We start from the raw sequence: 17,287 nt of genomic DNA, 5'->3' as shown, positions 1-17,287 counted from the left end.
TCGACAGCGACGGTCACCGCAGGCTTGGGCCAGAGTCGCCTGCCTTCTGATGTCTGCAGACCTCCTGTGGTCTCAACGTCACCCCGGCTTCTCCTCACCGCCCAGTGGCAGGAAGCACCGGGCTCCAGGGAGAGGCTGGGGAGAGCGTGTCCCCGCACACCCCCCATGTGCCCCAATTCCCCTGTGCACCCCACGTGCCCCCAGTGCACGCCCCTGTGTCCCACGCACCCCCATCCCTGCACACCCCCACTCACCCCCACGTGCCCCCGCACATCCGCACACATCCCCCATGCCCCACGCACACCCCCGTGCCCCCGCCGCCAACCGCACACCCGGGCCCCTTAGGGAACCCAGAACTCCCGCAAAGGAGCACGGCAGGGGGAGGAGAGGAAGAAGGGCACGGGTCCCCAGAATAAAGGGGCGCCCCAAAGGGCTCCAGCTGCGGCCACGCCTCGCTGCGAGGCCTCTGGCACCGACCCGGGGCACAACCAGTTTCGGTTTTCTAGGATTACACAAAATTCTGTAGCGTTACATAAAAGTCCACAAGGAAAAATACTGTACGGAATAGGGGGAAAATATATAACTTTATTTTTAACATAGTAATTAAACTCCACCACAAAGTAAGGACATGAGATTCTCTTTGTTTCCATTTAATAAATACAAGTGAATAAAAATATTTTGCTTGCAGAGAGATCGCCTCTCTCCCTTCTCCAGATTTCATGGAAACCCCGTGGCCACAGCGCCCGCACACCAGCCGTGTCCACGGACCAGTCCTTCCCTCTCCATGGAGAGGGCCGCGTCTCATTTAATACGCCCGCAAATACTATTCAGGTACAACCCCTCTCCCTTCCTGATCCCCTTCCAAATACTAGTTCTCGTACTGAATTCCAAATCTGAAGTGGTTCCCTTCTGAGAAAGAAAGAATTTGCTTTCCTTACAGAGCCAGCATGGACGGAGCCCCGTCCACCAGTCTCGTGAACACCAAGCAACCCTGTGTCAGGTGTCGGTGAGACGGACTCCTGCCCGCCGGACACGCGACTGAGGAGAGAAGGATGAGAAGTAAAACCCACGGTATGTCCTGTAGACTGTCCCCCATTTCAAAAATAGAAATTCCTATTTAGACGTAACCTGTCTGACAGGCCAAATACTTGATTCTGCAACAGATCTGTTATTGCTTAGAATGGAGCCCCTGGTGCCAGGGCAGGGACATCACACCCCACACTGAGTGCCCCGCCCCCGCCCCCGCCCCCGGCCCCGGTCAAGGTTGGGATAAGGCACGCCTCTGCGCTCACTAGGGGTGCACATTCCCTTCCAGCCCCGAGTGAAAAGAACTGTCTCAATAATGAACGTTCCTGCTGCGGCCACGACGTACAGAACGTCTCCCCGTGTTTATGTGGAAAAGACAGACCCCTGTGCATCCAGAAGACACTGACCGAAACGTCCAGTCTCGCGTGCTCCCGCCCTGTGATGCACCAGTAAACCCGGCCATCGGTGTACCTCTTCGCTAAACGGGACCAGGAAGAAGCGGTCAGGTCAGGCCTTACGACCAGCAGTAAACCTCTCTCGTACACACCCCGTTTTTCATTAATCCGCATTTTTAAAAAGTATTTATTTCCTGAAAGCATTTCTAAGTGTGATAGTTTGTAATGCGCGACAAACAAAAAGCTGTAACCAGATGACAAGGACAACACCCCCGAAGCACTAGAAAGCAGGGACGCAGACAGCTGTCCCCCTGGGGCACGCGGGGAGCAAGGCCAGAGCTGTCCCGCCCACCCTCTGCTGCTCCTTCAGAAGGACGACCGGTTCTGGCTGCCCCCTGCCCGGCAGATGGAAGGGAAGCCACTACCGACGGGGCGTGCGGGGCCCCGGCTGGGAGGGGCAGTGGCGAGGGCTCCGACCACCCACGCAAACACGGGGAAAACTGTGCCCGGCGTCGTCGTCATCCTACATAAATCGCCATTTCAGAAGAGAAGCCTGTTTGGAGCGGGAAAGGCAGGGAAAAACCAGACGCTGTGCTTCTGCAAGCTCGCCTTTTTGGGTACCGGCACAGGGTGTCACTGTCACTGCGCGTGTCCGTGTGTGGGCCGGGGCCTCACAGCCCCAGGGACTTCTGCGCCAGCTGCCGGGCGACCCTGCAGAACTGCTCCCGGTCGTCCCGCCACATCTTGGAAGCATCCACGTTGGCGCCACTCTCATCGTTGGGCTCTGAAAGAGACGGACAGGCGCTCCGTGTGAAAGGGCGCCAGAGGGCAAGGGCCCGGCGAGGTCTCCCGCTTCACTCGAGAACACCTGCGATCCTTCTGGAACCATGTCCCAGACACGAAGGACAGGTGCTGGTGTCTGTGAACCGCCAGGGAAGGAGATCAGCTCTCTGAAAGACGGACGGGAGCCTCCTCACCCGCGAGACAGGGAGGCCGGAGGCGGCGTGAGGTCAGGGACACCGCATGAAGACCCGCCCTCGTGACCCCTGCCTCCCGAGGGTCTCCGAGAGCCAGCCTGCGTTCTCAGTCCCGCTCTGGGAACACTGGGTCCCCACCGCGCAGTGAGCTCCAGACGACCCGCCGCCCGCCCCCTGGCCTCACGGTCAGTGCTCTGCGTGGCCCACTCCTCCCCACCGCCGCCCACCTGGCTCCCGCTGAAGGACCCTGCGAGGCCGACGTCCGGCCGAGGGGGACGCCTGAGCCCGGTAGGAGCTCCAGACAAATCAGGACGCACACGAAGAGGCAGCGGGGCCTGTGGGGCGGGGGACTGGAACGCCGTGAAGCGCTGAATCAGAAAAGGCAGAAAAGGCAGCCCGGAGGCCGGCGCGGCCGTCAGCACGACCGGGGTGGTTCCCTCGCGCCCTGGCCTGGCTTCCCTCTGCGGGCGCGCCGCCTCCGTGCCTCCACCCACAATGACTTTCTTCCTCCCTTTACTCAGCAAGCCTTTCCCCACCGGGGCCTGTGCGTGAGGCCGCGTGCAGGGCACCAGGCGTGCGGAGAACATGGTGACACGGGCCCTCAGAGGGTACCATCTAGTGGGCCTACAGACCGCAAATGACCACGCGTGGTCTCAGACTCGGTGCTACCAGGTGGGCAACGGGAGAGGAGGGGGCAGAGGACCGGCGGTCCTGCAGGCCGCAAGGAAGGCGTGCGCTCAGGGGACCCCCTGGCCGGGCCCCGCATCTGCGACGCGGAAACCTCAGGGCCCGCACGGCCCGCGGTGGACAGGGGGGCCTCGGTCTCCTGAAGCGGGCCGGAGGGCGCCAAGCGGGGCAGGCCGTGGCCGCGCTGGCTGTGGGGACAGAGCTGGAGAAGAGGGAGGTCAGGACAGAGGACAGGTGCTGTGAGAGAAGCGTGTGAGGAATACACCAAAACCTCCAAAGAAACGACGTCTGCGAGGGCGCAACTTACCGCGGACGGCCGGAGACGACGTCGCCTCTCGCCCGGTCGTTCACTCGGCGTGTGAACAGAGGCCGAGGCGCCTCCACCTTCAAACTGACGTCCGCGACTTCGCGGTGACCCAAGGGGCCCACCGAGGACCCCGCCGGCCTCCTCCTCCGGGCCACCCACGGCACCGTCGGCCCTCCCCCGACTCGCCTCCATTCCCCTTCTTCCCGGTTTTCCGCATCGTTCCTCCCTACGTTTCTTTGAGGACCCCTCTCCTCCCGCCCGCCCGCCCACCCTCTGTACCTCAACCCCCTTGTCCTGCTCACCACCCACTGTCTTCCCCAGACGTGACCCCGCACCCTCGCTCCCACTCCTGGCCTTGGCTGAGCGGCTCCCGAGGGGGGACGGCCACCAAGGATGGACACTTACATCCCGGACTCTCCTCCCACTCCTGCCACCCCCCCCCCCCCCCCCCGATTCCTGTCCCCAGAAACAGCATTCCTCTACCCAGGCACTCAGGTCAGAAACAAAGGCGTCACCCTGCACACCCGTGAGCCCGCGTCTCCCAGACGCACCCTGGCTCTTGGCCCTGCGGCTGCTCGAAGCCCTCGTCCTCTCGCCCGGGCCACGGGGACACCCGCCCAACGGGCACCTGGCTGCAGGGACGGTCGTTCTGAGGCACGGCTGGCGGTCTAACACCCGCACGGAGGCCTGGGCCCCAGGTGAGCACACACTTCCACAGGGCGCCCTGGCCCCTGCCCCCGCTGAGCTCGAGCCGTAAGCGGTCCTGGCAGGGCCCCCTCGAGGCTCAGCTGCCCCCCTTCCCCGGTCACCTCCCACGTGCTCGCAACTCCTCCCACCCAGTCCCGTCGCGGGAGCTGGCCCCACAGTCCCTGCATCTGAGGAGCTGTCGGTGACTGGCAACCACCGCTGGGCCTGCAGAGTCCCCTCAGAAAGCAGGCCCTAAGGTGGGGCCCAGGGTGCACCAAGCTGGACCCCCCAGGGCCCGGCGTCTGCGACACAGCAGGCCCCCCGGTAAACACCCACCACGTGAGCGCGGTGCCCGCGGATCGGGGCACGGTTAGTTCCGGTCAACACACGATACACACAACGGGAAGGCATCTTTGAGACCCGTAAGAACGAAAGGCGTGCGACACGCGGACGAGAAGGTACAAAGAGTTCGGCGAGGAAGCAGAAAACCGCACCCGTCCGTACACCGCACGCGGGAGCGAAGCGCACGGGAGACCGCGGCAGCCGCCGTGCCGTGTGGCCGCGGGCCTTACCTGCCAGCATGCTCACCACCGACAGCAGGATCTTCTCCACGCTCTGCACGGGGCTCCACCGCTCTGCGCTGCTCTCGTAGCCCATGGGGTCGTCGCCCGGCGCGTGGAGGATGGAGATACAGACTCTGCCGTCGGGGTAGACTGTGGGGTCAAAACACACCGGGTGAGCCCCGCGGCGGACAGCGGGCGAGGCGGACGCGGACGGCAAGCCGCGGGCACGGCTGGAGCAGAGCCGGGCCCCGGGCGCCACGCTCACGGCCACGAGGCCCCACTCGATCCCCAAGGACGAAAGGGAGGATTATCTGGCCGTGAGACGTTTCACCAAACGAACGCACGTAACCTCCAGAGCTGGTTCCAGAGCGACTTTCCTAACTCCGCCCCGAAAGCCCTGAGCGAGGCCGCGAAGACCTACATCCACAGAGCCAGGATGAGGGCCGTGCCATCCAAGGAGGAAGGTGTCCCGACTTCTCCAGGGAACTCGCTCCAACAGAGAGACGGATGGCCGTCTGCGCCTCTGGAGGTCAGCTGTGTCCGACCTAACCCGCCCCAGCGCACAGCGCCATGAACCAGACGCCCACGGTCTGGGGAGGAACTGCGTCTCCGGCTCGCGGTTGTCTCCGGTCCCACCGAGGGTGCCGCAGGCACCGTCACTCCTCCGGCACACAGGGCGGGTCCTGAGACGGCACAGCGCATACGCAGACACGGGGAGTCCAGTCGGGCACTCAACTGTCAAACTGCAAGGCCTTCCGGTCATAACGACACGAACAACAGACAGTTGAGGACGAATTTTAGTAATTCCTCTTTGCTCGTGAGCTCACAACCCCGTGACCACTGAGACACCCGGGTGGGTCGGAGCGGCCCTCCTGTGGCACCTCATTCCTCGCGCGTCCATCCATCCCCGTCCCGGCACTCTGCTCCCAGCTGCCTACGGTCGGCGCGTCTCGGACGGAGAGCGCGTGAGCAGCTGTTGGGGGCGTCAGGGGGCCCAGCGGCGGTGCCCACGCCCGGGGCCTGGGCGCCCAAGGCTCCGGACGGCATCCCTGCCGTGAGGTGTCCAATCTCAGCGGACCTCCTCCAGGTGGTGGCACCGAACGGTGACAGTGTGTCACAACACACGGTGACAGCGCAAACCCAGAAACACGGAGGCGGCGGCGGCGTCCCTGCCGCCTCCTCTCTCACCGGGCCCCCCCTGCAATCCCTCCCTCGTCTCGCCTGTGCTCGGCTCCGCACCGCTGGCCTCTCTTTCCCCAGGCCGCCGCGTCTGTGTCCCAGCCCTGCGGTCTGTCCTCTACACCACAGCCAGTGACCCTTCCAGGACCACACTGGCCACACGACTCCCTCCCTCACTCTGATTCCCTCAGTGGATCTCCACTCCTCCTGCACAAGTATCAGAATCCTCCTTCCTGGCCAGAGGGCCTGAACCCGTTTGGCCCCTTCACTCCTCACACGGGGCCTTTGCACGAGCCAGACACACTTCCGCCTCTCACACGTCACTGGGTTAACTCCCACGGCTCTTCCTGCAGACGTGAGCCTGACCACCACCAGCCCGGGGCCCCTCCCTGGCCTCCTGGTGTGACTTCCTATTTACTTGCAGGACTCGTCCAACCGTGTTCACCTCTGCCCTCAGACTGGCAGCTCGTGATGGTCAAGGCCCCCACCTTCTATTATCCGTTCACCCCTGTATCCCAGCAAGTCTCAGTAGATGTACTCCATTATTCTTTCAAAGCATTTAGGGACTGGTCAATATTCATGTCATTGGCAAACCTAAATAGTTCTCAAAAATGATTTTTTTCACAAGATAGAAATAACACCCATCCACTTAGAGGACAGCCAAAGTTTAAAACTACTTGAATTACCTGAACGTGACAACCCCTCAGCACAATATCAAACCGTCAGCTCACAGCCACATCTGCCTCTAACACCGCGTCACCAGCACGGTTCTAGAGTGTGCGTATCTTCGATATAATCGTATTACTTTTTAATTGCCCACAATCCTCTTTATAGTTCCGTTTTCTGGTTAATCGATTTGAAATTGCGGACTTCTTCAGTCGACTCCATCTACTGTCACGTATTTTTACTTCTGCATTACAGAACACCCTGAACACACGCCAAAGTCAACAGCAGCGTGACGGATGCCCACGTGCACGCGTCACCCGGCCTCAAAGCCCTGCCACCTCGTGGCCAGCCTTCGCAAAGGAAGGGGTAGTCCTGGGTACCTACCAGGCACGCAGAATTGCATTAACATGAGAGAGCACTTGAAAACGATCTCTCTGAGGAGGGAACTGATGACCCACATGTATCATCAGTGTAGTGAGAAGTTTCAAAGGAGCGGCAGGAAGCGCTTCCCCAGGCGGGCAATCCTGAGACCCTTCACTGAGGGGGGCGGGATCTGGGCAGAGCTCTCCCAAGAGGAGGTGCCCAGGCAGGTGCGGGCCAGAGGAGACCGTGCAAAGTGGACTCCTTTGTAAGCTGAGAGGTGTCAAAGGCTCAGAAAGTTCTAGAAATGCTCTCATGAGTTCAATTAGCCGTCAGCTATCTTATGTGCAGAGAAGCATAGGAAAAGGAATTCGTTTCAAATAAAATATTTCTACAAAACGGTGTATCTTACTTACTTTTCTTCTCAACTATTAAGATCACGATTTTTAATAAAATTAATCACTTATAAAGAGGAATATTATCCGAATATGATCACTTAAAATACAACATATTTTCTTACTAATTCTCCAGGAATAAAAACCACAGCTATTGAAGAATTCCAATTCCTGCTACTAGACACTTTTCCAACTTAAGTCCAATGAATTTCTTTAGTGACCGTATTTTCCCCTCTTCTTAAAATATGCGTTTATTTTAGAAAAAAGATTAACCAGAAACAAAAAAAGAGATCCCATTTTGGAAAGAGAATCACTTTCAACATTTTCGTGTTACCCTTCCAGTTATACATATCTACATGTGAATTTTTTTTCAAAAAAGTAAACTGTAGGGGCGCCCGGGTGGCTCAGTCGGTTAAGCGTCCAACTTCGGCTCAGGTCACGATCTCACCATCCGTGAGTTCAAGCCCTGCATCGGGCTCTGTGCTGACAGCTCAGAGCCTGGAACCTGACTTGGATTCTGTGTCTCCCTCTCTCTCTGACCCTCCCCTGTTCATGCTCCGTCTCCCTCTGTCTCAAAAATAAATAAACGTTAAAAAAAAATTAAGAAAAAAAACAAGTAAACTGTAATAAGCCTGATTAGTGACCTGCTTTTCTCATTCCGTATAGACCAAATACCATTCCATATCATTAAATATTATTCTAGAGCATCTAAAATCTCTCTATAGCGCTCTAACATACGGACTAACCAGGCATCTGTTGTTGCAAACCTAGTCTGCTCTGACCAGCCCCCACTGTCGAACACCACACCGTGCTGGAGGCCCACAAAGTGCTCTGCACATGCCCGCGCTCACGTGCTCTCATCGGCCCACCGGAAGGAGCAGTGGCACCCAGTGTTAGGTCCACATTTTGTTTTATCTCCGTTACCCTGCTTTTCGGTTGATATCAATCCCACCATGACTAAGTGACAGAATTTCAAAACATACACAGCATCTTCCATGTGGCACCATCGCTGAGGGCACCTGTCACACGCACACAACCCCGTGCCTCGCCCGGTGCCATCAAAGCCACTCCCCAGAGCACTTACTGTTGGGATGAAACATCTCGCAGGTAAATCTCATCTTTGGGGGACTTAATGGGTAATCCAGTGGGAAACTCAGGATGGCAGGAAATACACCAAACTCAAAACAGGTGTCTTCTGGGCCCCTAGAAGACAGAAACACAAGCGCAAATAGTTTTCTCAGCATCTCACTGCAGCAGCCAGCTGAGGAAGTTCCTAGTGTTTCACAAACGCACGTGGAAAGGTTAAGTAACAGTGATGAGCAAGTGAGCGACGAACCACGGGTGTCTACCCCCAAAACCAAGAGCACACTGGATACACGGTAGGTCAGTCAACTTGACAATAAATTATATTGAGAGTTTCTTCCTCTACATTAAAAACAAGTAAATGAATGAATGAATACATGACAGTGATGAACCAATACTTTTTTTTTTTTTTTTAATCTTTATTTATTTTTGAGACAGAGAGAGACAGAACGTGAGCAGGGGAAGGGCAGAGACAGAGAGGGAGACACAGAATCCGAAGCAGGCTCCAGGCTCCGAGCCGTCAGCAAAGAGCCCCACGTGGGGCTCAAACTCATAGACCACGAGACCATGACCTGAGCCAAAGTCGGACGCTAAACCGAATGAGCCAGCCAGGCGCCCCGCCGATATGTTTTCCTGAGCGGAAAATGATGCTCACTGTCCCGCCCCAACCTGGCTGGAGTCCCAGGTACCAGCACAGAGACCACGCTGCAGGCACAGGTTCTGCGCTCACGAAGGTAAGGGCGGGGCAGCAGACAGAGCCTCTCTAGAGCCGGGGTCGGAGGAGAGGGCTCCGGGCAAAGCTGCAAAACCCAAGGACCTTGTAAACTTCCTGTATGTTCGCCGTCATTTCACCTTCAAGTAAGGATATGGATTATGCCCGTTAGAGAAAGACTATCATATTAAATGATAGGGGTTTTAAGAGTTTTTTTTTACTTCGAAGGCTATTTTTACTTTTCTTATTTTTTTTAAGTTTATTTATTTGAGACAGAAACAGAGCACATGAGCGGGGGAGGAGCAGAGAGAGAGAGAATCCCAAGCAGGCTCTATGCCGTCAGCACAGAGCCCGACGTGGGGCTCGAACCCACAACAGTGAGATCATGACCTGAGCCAAAACCAAGAGTCGGACGCTTAACCGACTGAGCCCCCAGGCGCCCTCAAGTGTGCCTTAGAAGCAGGGTTTCTGTAACCTTCAAGGACCGGATGAAAAGCACACAGGTGATCCCCGACAGGCCCACGCGCACAGCCAGGCGTGTGCACACGCATGGCCAGCCCTGACCCGCGGGCCTGCACCGGGTGCCTGTCACGCGGCCCGCGCCACACGGTCACCGGCACGCCTGTCTGCCTGGCTTTACGGCCTCGTCACGTGGAAAATGGCAGAAATGGAATAAACCACTTCTAAGCCCCGTCAGATTTTAAAACCGTATGTGTAAATTAACACTATTTCCTGGCCCGTGTGCACGACAGGGCAGCGGAGAGGCAGAGCCCCAGCTCAAGACAGAAAGACTCCCCCTTACAAACCGCCCCTAGGGAACACGCGTTAGAGCGGCTGACAGGTTACCTAAGCCTCGAAAATAAGACGCCGAACATGTGTGGCGACAGCCGGCTGCGCGTGAGCTGCCGGGCCCGACTGAGTGCCTGTCTAAGCCACGACCTGTAATACGAGCTCTACGACGCCAACACGGCGTGGAGACCGGGCCCTAGTCGCTGCAGGAGGCGCGACACGGCAGACACGCTGCGTTTCGAGATGAATGCGAGACGTGGCGCGGGAGACGATAACTGAAATACGCTTATTCCAAGACAACCTTCATTTTTTTAAAATCGTTTTTTCAAAGCACAAATTTTAAGTCAATAATACTATTTCGATTCAGTAAAATAAACTTGCAAATATCGTGAACGATATTTCTCTCCACAATGGACGGGAAAAGACAAAGAATCCCCGAAGAAGCCGCACAGGGGGCTTCCCTACCATTTGGTGAGGACACTCAGAGCTTCCGCTGACACCACCGCAGTGGATGCCAGGATTGCATCCCAGGGGAAGGAGGGCTGGGCTGCGGCAAAACAGTCAAAACAAGAACAAGGTTTGACCTGTTAAAGGGGGGAGGGGGGCAACTGGGTGGTGCAGTGGGTGAAGCGTCTGATCTCAGCTCAGGTCACGATCTCATGGTTTGTTGAGTTCAAGCCCCACATCAGGCTCTGCACTGTGAGTGCAGAGCCTGCTTGGGATTCTCTCTCTCTCTCTCTCTCTCTCTCTGCTCTTCACCCAACGGCATGCACACACATGCTCTATCTCAAAATAAGTAAAACGTAAAAAAAAAGAACATGGTAAAAAGTGTTTTTTGGAGTCCATTAGTTTCCGGGGGGGGGGGGGGGGACGGGGGGGGGGGGTCACGACAGCGCCCAGAGCCCTGGCGTCAAAGCAGGACAGGTGAAGCCACATGAAGAGGGTCGAGTGTAGGGCCGGGCCGGTGTCCGTCCGGGGCAGGGCCTGCAGGCGGCACAGGGAGCCAACGCCGCCACCGCCTGGCCGCCGGACGAGGCGGTCCCAGGCCGCCCCGCGCGCCCTGAACAGACGTCCTGGAGGCCCCTTCCTCTGCACGCGGGCCTGGCACAGACCGAGGAGGAGACCACCACGCACGTCTTCTGGTAGAGGGGCCCCAGGCAGCCGATGAGCACCCCTTTCATGGTCCCCAGGCCCCCCCCACAGGATGCCCGGACGCGCGGCGCTCACGCTCACGCTCACTCTGGGCGCCGCCGCCCGAGCGGATGGCAGAGCTGAGGTCCGGGGTAGAAGGCAGTTTGAACGGCTAACCCGGGAGGCTGGGCGGACGCTCCCCTAGAAAGGAGCCCCGTCCTCGTCGGGAACGCCTGCCCACACGCCTCGGTACTTTGGCACGTCCGAGTCAGGAGAGCGAACGACGTCTGGGTGGCGTTTTGGAATGAACCGAACAGAATTCGCTCGGGGCTGCGTTTCTCACGATAGGGCTTTCTTCAACATTAAAAGAGCCCACTGGGAGGGGCGCCTGGGTGGCGCAGTCGGTTAAGCGTCCGACTTCAGCCAGGTCACGATCTCGCGGTCCGTGAGTTCGAGCCCCGCATCAGGCTCTGGGCTGATGGCTCAGAGCCTGGAGCCTGTTTCCGATTCTGTGTCTCTCTCTCTCTCTGCCCCTCCCCCATTCATGCTCTGTCTCTCTCTGTCCCAAAAATAAATAAACGTTGAAAAAAAAAAAAATTAAAAAAAAAAAAGAGCCCACTGGGTCGTCCGAGGCCTCGGGAGCGCGACCAAACATTTCCTGAAGCGCTCCCACATCTCAAGCATCAAAGCGGTTTTCACATGTCCCCGGTCGGCTACTGGTTCAAAACCAGGGCTTCCTCCCGCAGGCCGCCCCTGCCTGGGCCAAGCAGGCAGGGGGCCCGCGTGTGCAGGGGCGTGCCTGCCGACTCCGGAAAACGCCAGCGGGCTGACTCCCGAAACGACACCCAGACAGAGCCGGTGCGCTCTCTGGACAAATCCTGGCGCCCCCGCTCCAGGCGGCCCCCCTCTCTCTCGCTGAAGGCCTCGTCTCACAAATCCTCAGGTGAGAAAAAGGAAAGTACAAGACGAAAGGAAACAGATTTATCTAAAGCAAACGGAACTCTTCAAAGGCTGCCAACTGCTGTCCACCAATTAATTAAAATAACGGCTACGCCGTTCCTGAAGGAAGTACTTTCACTTTCTGAGACCAGAATCAGAGCAGAGCGTGACGCACGCGCTCTGCTCCGGAAAGGACACTGCACGTCCGACAGCTCGCTCTGGTTTGCTGGCCTGGGTGAATTACATGCCCAGCAAGTACTGAGGGGGCAACTGCCTGACCCGCCCCGCGCCCAGGGCCACGTGGCACCAGCAATCACGCACCGTCGAAAACGCTGTTACTTGCAGAGTCCGTGAAAATCGGAGAGATGCTCCTTTAGTCTCGGACACTAAATTAAAACGAAAACCGTCGTTCCTTACTTTCCACTTCAAAGCGTGTCCGGACAGCAACACATGCTGCGGGCAGCACGCTGCAGGCACAGGGAGACCGGCGGGCTCGGCAGTGCAACCCAGGTGTGTCCGGGTGTGAGTGAGCCAGCCGTGTGCCCACAGGGCGTGTTCCAGGACGGCGGCCTGCACGTCACTCGGCTGTGGCAGGTGCTGAAGAAGCTGCCTGTTCTCCTTTCCAAGTCCATCACAGCACAAGGACAATACATACGACACGTGTATGACAAGGCTCTAAGTAATGGAGACTGTAAACCACTCGTCAGCACTTGGACTTGAACTGGATTACTAAGGGACGATTATTCCCCAAAGTCACGACCACCTGAGGCCTAAGAGGGAAAGGTACACTGCTTCAGAGACACCCTCCATTGGCAAGGGATGGGTCCCCGTGGCCCTCAGGCTGCTGAACGTGCACAGGGCACCCAGCAGGCGGGCCAGGAGGGGCGCCACGTCCCTCCTGCCCTCACGCTCCGCAGTCGGCGCCCCCCGCTCACCCGGGCAGGAGGCTGGCCACACACCCGTGCGGGGCGCTCTTGAAGGCCGAGCTCCCGGCCTGTATTTCCGGCCACTGGGCTTCAAGCCAGGCAAGTGCGGGAGGAGCGCCAGCCACAGGAAGGCCCCTCGCCGCGGCAAAGTGAGCAGGGAGGGACCCGGTCGCGGGCCGCCAGCAGGACAGACAGCAGGTGCCCTAGGAAGCGCAACCTGCAGGGAGCACCCTGGGGAAAGGAGAAGGTGGGCTCGGCCGCCCAGAAGCAGGCGCCCAGGGGGGTCTCTGGGATCGACCCAGATGGCGGGTTTGTTGCGTTTTTGTTTGTTTTTTTTTTCTTGTGCTCTGTGCTGCCCACTAATTCCCAGGTACAAAACCAACAGTGAGAAGCGCAGGAAGGACGGGGACAGGACAGGTGGCCTCCGCCTTGGGAAACCATGGCAGTAGCAAACTCGGGTTCTCCCCCATATAGTCTTCTCGGATTCAATCTGTCCAGAAGGAGGCTGCAGTCATACCCTGGGTTTGGTGTATTTTGTTCTGTTTTGCGATATGGACGTCTCTGAAAACTTGCAATCAGATATGCTTGAACTATATTAAAAGCACACTAAATAAGTCCATCATTACAAGAATTTCATAGTCAATTCTGACACACAACTTTTACAACATGAACGGACTTTAACTAGAGAAACATATTTTGGAAAACAGTCAAATACGTGAGGTATAGAAAACTCCGCTCCCTCCGGAATCGCCTCCCCAAGGCAGACACAGGTAAGTGTGGGTTCTCCAAGCCTGTCTCCATGTGCATAAACCCACATACCTTCATCCACAAAGTTCGGTTTTTCAAATTAAAAATGTATCATTGCACTGCTGAGAGGAATTCTCAAAGACCTCACTAAATGGAGAGACATGCCACATGCCCGGATGAGAACGCTCAAGACTGTCAAAGTCCTCATCCACACAATCCCTATCAAAATGCCAGCTGGCTTCCCTGCGGAAATTGAGAAGGCGATCTTAAAATTCAGATGGAATTGCAAGGGACCCGGGAACAGGCAAAACAATCTTGAAAAAGAAGAACAAAATCAGAGGACTTGCACTTTCCAATCCCCAAACTTACCGGGAAGCTACAAGAACAGAGACTGCGCGGTAGCGGTCCAAGGATGGGCCCAGCTCGAGGGAACAGAACTCAGAGCCGAAACATCCACCCCTACATTTACGGTCATGTTTGACCTAGGCGCCGTGGCAATTCAATGCAGAAAGGGTTTCCTTTTCAACAAACGGCAACAAGGCAATCGGAGAGCCGAACGCAAATGAATGACTTTGGACTCCTACCTGACGCCATATCCAAAATCAGCCCAAGATGTGTAACAAGAGATGAAGAAGGGCGTCATATAATAATTACAGTGTCTACCCATCAGGAAGAGCTAACAATTATAAAGGTCTATGCGCCGAATACGGGAGCCCCCAAATATATAAAACAATTACTCACAAACATAAGCAACCTTATTGATAAGAATGTGGTAATTGCAGGGGACTTTAACACTCCACTTACAGAAACGGATAGATCATCTAGACACGCGGTCAATACAGAAACAAGGGCCCTGAATGATACATTGGATCAGATGGACTTGACAGATATATTTAGAACTCTGCATCCCAAAGCAACAGAATATACTTTCTTCTCGAGTGCACATGGAACATTCTCCAAGACAGATCACATACTGGGTCACAAAACAGCCCTTCATAAGTATACAAGAATTGAAATCATACCATGCATACTTTCAGACCACAATGCGATGAAGCTTGAAATCAACCACAGGAAAAAGTCTGGAAAACCTCCAAAAGCATGGAGGTTAAAGAACACCCTACTAAAGAATGAGTGGGTCAACCAGGCAATTAGAGAAGAAATTAAAAAAATATATGGAAACAAATGAAAATGAAAATACAACAATCCAAACGCTTTGGGACGCAGCGAAGGCAGTCCTGAGAGGAAAATACATTGCAATCCAGGCCTATCTCAAGAAACAAGACAAATCCCAAATACAAAATCTAACAGCACACCTAAAGGAAATAGAAGCAGAACAGCAAAGACAGCCTAAACCCAGCAGAAGAAGAGAAATAATAAAGATCAGAGCAGAAATAAACAATACAGAATCTAAAAAAACTGTAGAGCAGATCAATGAAACCAAGAGTTGGTTTTTTGAAAAAGTAAACAAAATTGACAAACCTCTAGCCAGGCTTCTCAAAAAGAAAAGGGAGATGACCCAAATAGATAAAATCATGAATGAAAATGGAATTATTACAACCAATCCCTCAGAGATACAAGCAATTATCAGGGAATACTATGAAAAATTATATGCCAACAAACTGGACAACCTGGAAGAAATGGACAAATTCCTAAACACCCACACGCTTCCAAAACTCAATCAGGAGGAAATAGAAAGCTTGAACAGACCCATAACCAGCGAAGAAATTGAATCAGTTATCAAAAATCTCCCAACAAATAAGAGTCCAGGACCAGATGGCTTGCCAGGCTACCAGACGTTTAAAGCAGAGTTAATACCTATCCTTCTCAAGCTATTCCAAAAAATAGAAAGGGAAGGAAAACTTCCAGACTCATTCTATGAAGCCAGTATTACTTTGATTCCTAAACCAGACAGAGACCCATTAAAAAAAGAGAACTACAGGCCAATACCCTGATGAATATGGATGCAAAAATTCTCAATAAGATACTAGCAAATCGAATTCCACAGCATATAAAAAGAATTATTCACCATGATCAAGTGCGATTCATTCCTGGGATGCAGGGCCGGTTCAACATTCGCAAATCAATCAACGTGATACATCACATTAATAAAAGAAAAGATAAGAACCATATGATCCTGTCAATCAATGCAGAAAAGGCATTTGACGAAATTCAGCAACCTTTCTTAATAAAAACCCTCGAGAAAGTCGGGATCGAAGGAACATACTTAAAGATCATAAAAGCCATTTATGAAAAGCCCACAGCTAACATCATCCTCAATGAGGAAAAACAGAGTTTTTTCCCTGAGATCAGGAACACGACAGGGATGTCCACTCTCACTGCTGTTGTTTAACATAGTGTGGGAAGTTCTAGCATCAGCAATCAGACAACAAAAGGAAATCAAAGGCATCAAAATTGGCAAAGATGAAGTTTTCACTTTTTGCAGATGACATGATATTATACATGGAAAATCCGACAGACTCCAGCAAAAGTCTGCTAGAACTGTTACATGAATTCAGCAAAGTTGCAGGATACAAAATCAATGTACAGAAATCAGTTGCATTCTTATACACTAACAATGAAGCAACAGAAAGACAAATAAAGAAACTGATCCCATTCACAATTGCACCAAGAAGCATAAAATACCTAGGAATAAATCTAACCAAAGATGTAAAAGATCTGTATGCTGAAAACTATAGAAAGCTTATGAAGGAAATTGAAGAAAATATAAAGAAATGGAAAAACATTCCATGCTCATGGATTGGAAGAATAAATATTGTCACAATGTCAATACTACCCAAAGCTATCTACACATTCAATGCAATCCCAATCAAAATTGCACCAGCATTCTTCTTGAAACTAGAACAAGCAATCCTAAAATTCATATGGAACCACAAAAGGCCCCGAATAGCCAAGGTAATTTTGAAGAAGAAGACCAAAGCAGGAGGCATCACAATCCCAGACTTTAGCCTCTACTACAAAGCTGTCATCATCAAGACAGCATGGTATTGGCACAAAAACAGACACATAGACCAGTAGAATAGAATAGAAAAGAAACCCCAGAACTAGACCCACAAACGTATGGCCAACTAATCTTTGACAAAGCAGGAAAGAACATCCAATGGAAAAAAGACAGTCTCTTTAACAAATGGTGCTGGGAGAACTGGACACCAACATGCAGAAGGTTGAAACTAGACCACTTTCTGACACCATTCACAAAAATAAACTCAAAATGGATAAAGGACCTGAATGTGAGACAGGAAACCATCCAAACCCTAGAGGAGAAAGCAGGAAAAGACCTCTCTGACCTCAGTCGTAGCAATTTCTTACTTGACACATCCCCAAAGGCAAGGGAATTAAAAGCAAAAATGAACTACTGGGACCTTATGAAGATAAAAAGCTTCTGCACAGCAAAGGAAACAACCAACAAAACTAAAAGGCAACCAACGGAATGGGAAAAGATATTTGCAAATGACATATCGGACAAAGGGCTAGTATCCAAAATCTATAAAGAGCTCACCAAACTCCACACCTGAAAAACAAATAACCCAGTGAAGAAATGGGCAGAAAACATGAATAGACACTTCTCTAAAGAAGACATCCAGGGGCGCCTGGGTGGCGCAGTCGGTTAAGCGTCCGACTTCAGCCAGGTCACGATCTCGCGGTCCGTGAGTTCGAGCCCCGCGTCAGGCTCTGAGCCATCAGCCCAGAGCCTGACGCG

At 54.0% G+C, this 17,287-nt stretch overlaps 1 protein-coding gene across 5 annotated transcripts in view; it reads right to left on the bottom strand.

Annotated features, from left to right (window-relative positions):
* Positions 1 to 565: 565 nt before the first annotated feature.
* UBE2G2 (ubiquitin conjugating enzyme E2 G2) overlaps positions 566 to 17,287 on the bottom strand; it is a 55,432-nt gene continuing 38,710 nt past the window's right edge. For all 5 annotated transcript variants that reach the window (XM_040483756.1, XM_040483757.1, XM_040483760.1 and 2 more), the window contains 3 exons: positions 8,327 to 8,445; positions 4,652 to 4,792; positions 566 to 2,205 (listed from right to left, as the gene is read on the bottom strand). In XM_040483756.1, coding sequence (XP_040339690.1) covers positions 2,093 to 2,205; positions 4,652 to 4,792; positions 8,327 to 8,445 — 373 coding nt within the window. In that variant the 3' untranslated portion in view covers positions 566 to 2,092. The remainder of the gene's footprint in view (positions 2,206 to 4,651; positions 4,793 to 8,326; positions 8,446 to 17,287) is intronic.

Source organism: Herpailurus yagouaroundi, unplaced genomic scaffold (assembly GCF_014898765.1).
Source record: "Herpailurus yagouaroundi ecotype Mexico unplaced genomic scaffold, PumYag 162, whole genome shotgun sequence".
NCBI classification, from domain to species: domain Eukaryota; kingdom Metazoa; phylum Chordata; class Mammalia; order Carnivora; family Felidae; genus Herpailurus; species Herpailurus yagouaroundi.
Note: the sequence above shows the minus strand (reverse complement) of the source record. Positions and strands in the feature narration are given on the sequence as shown.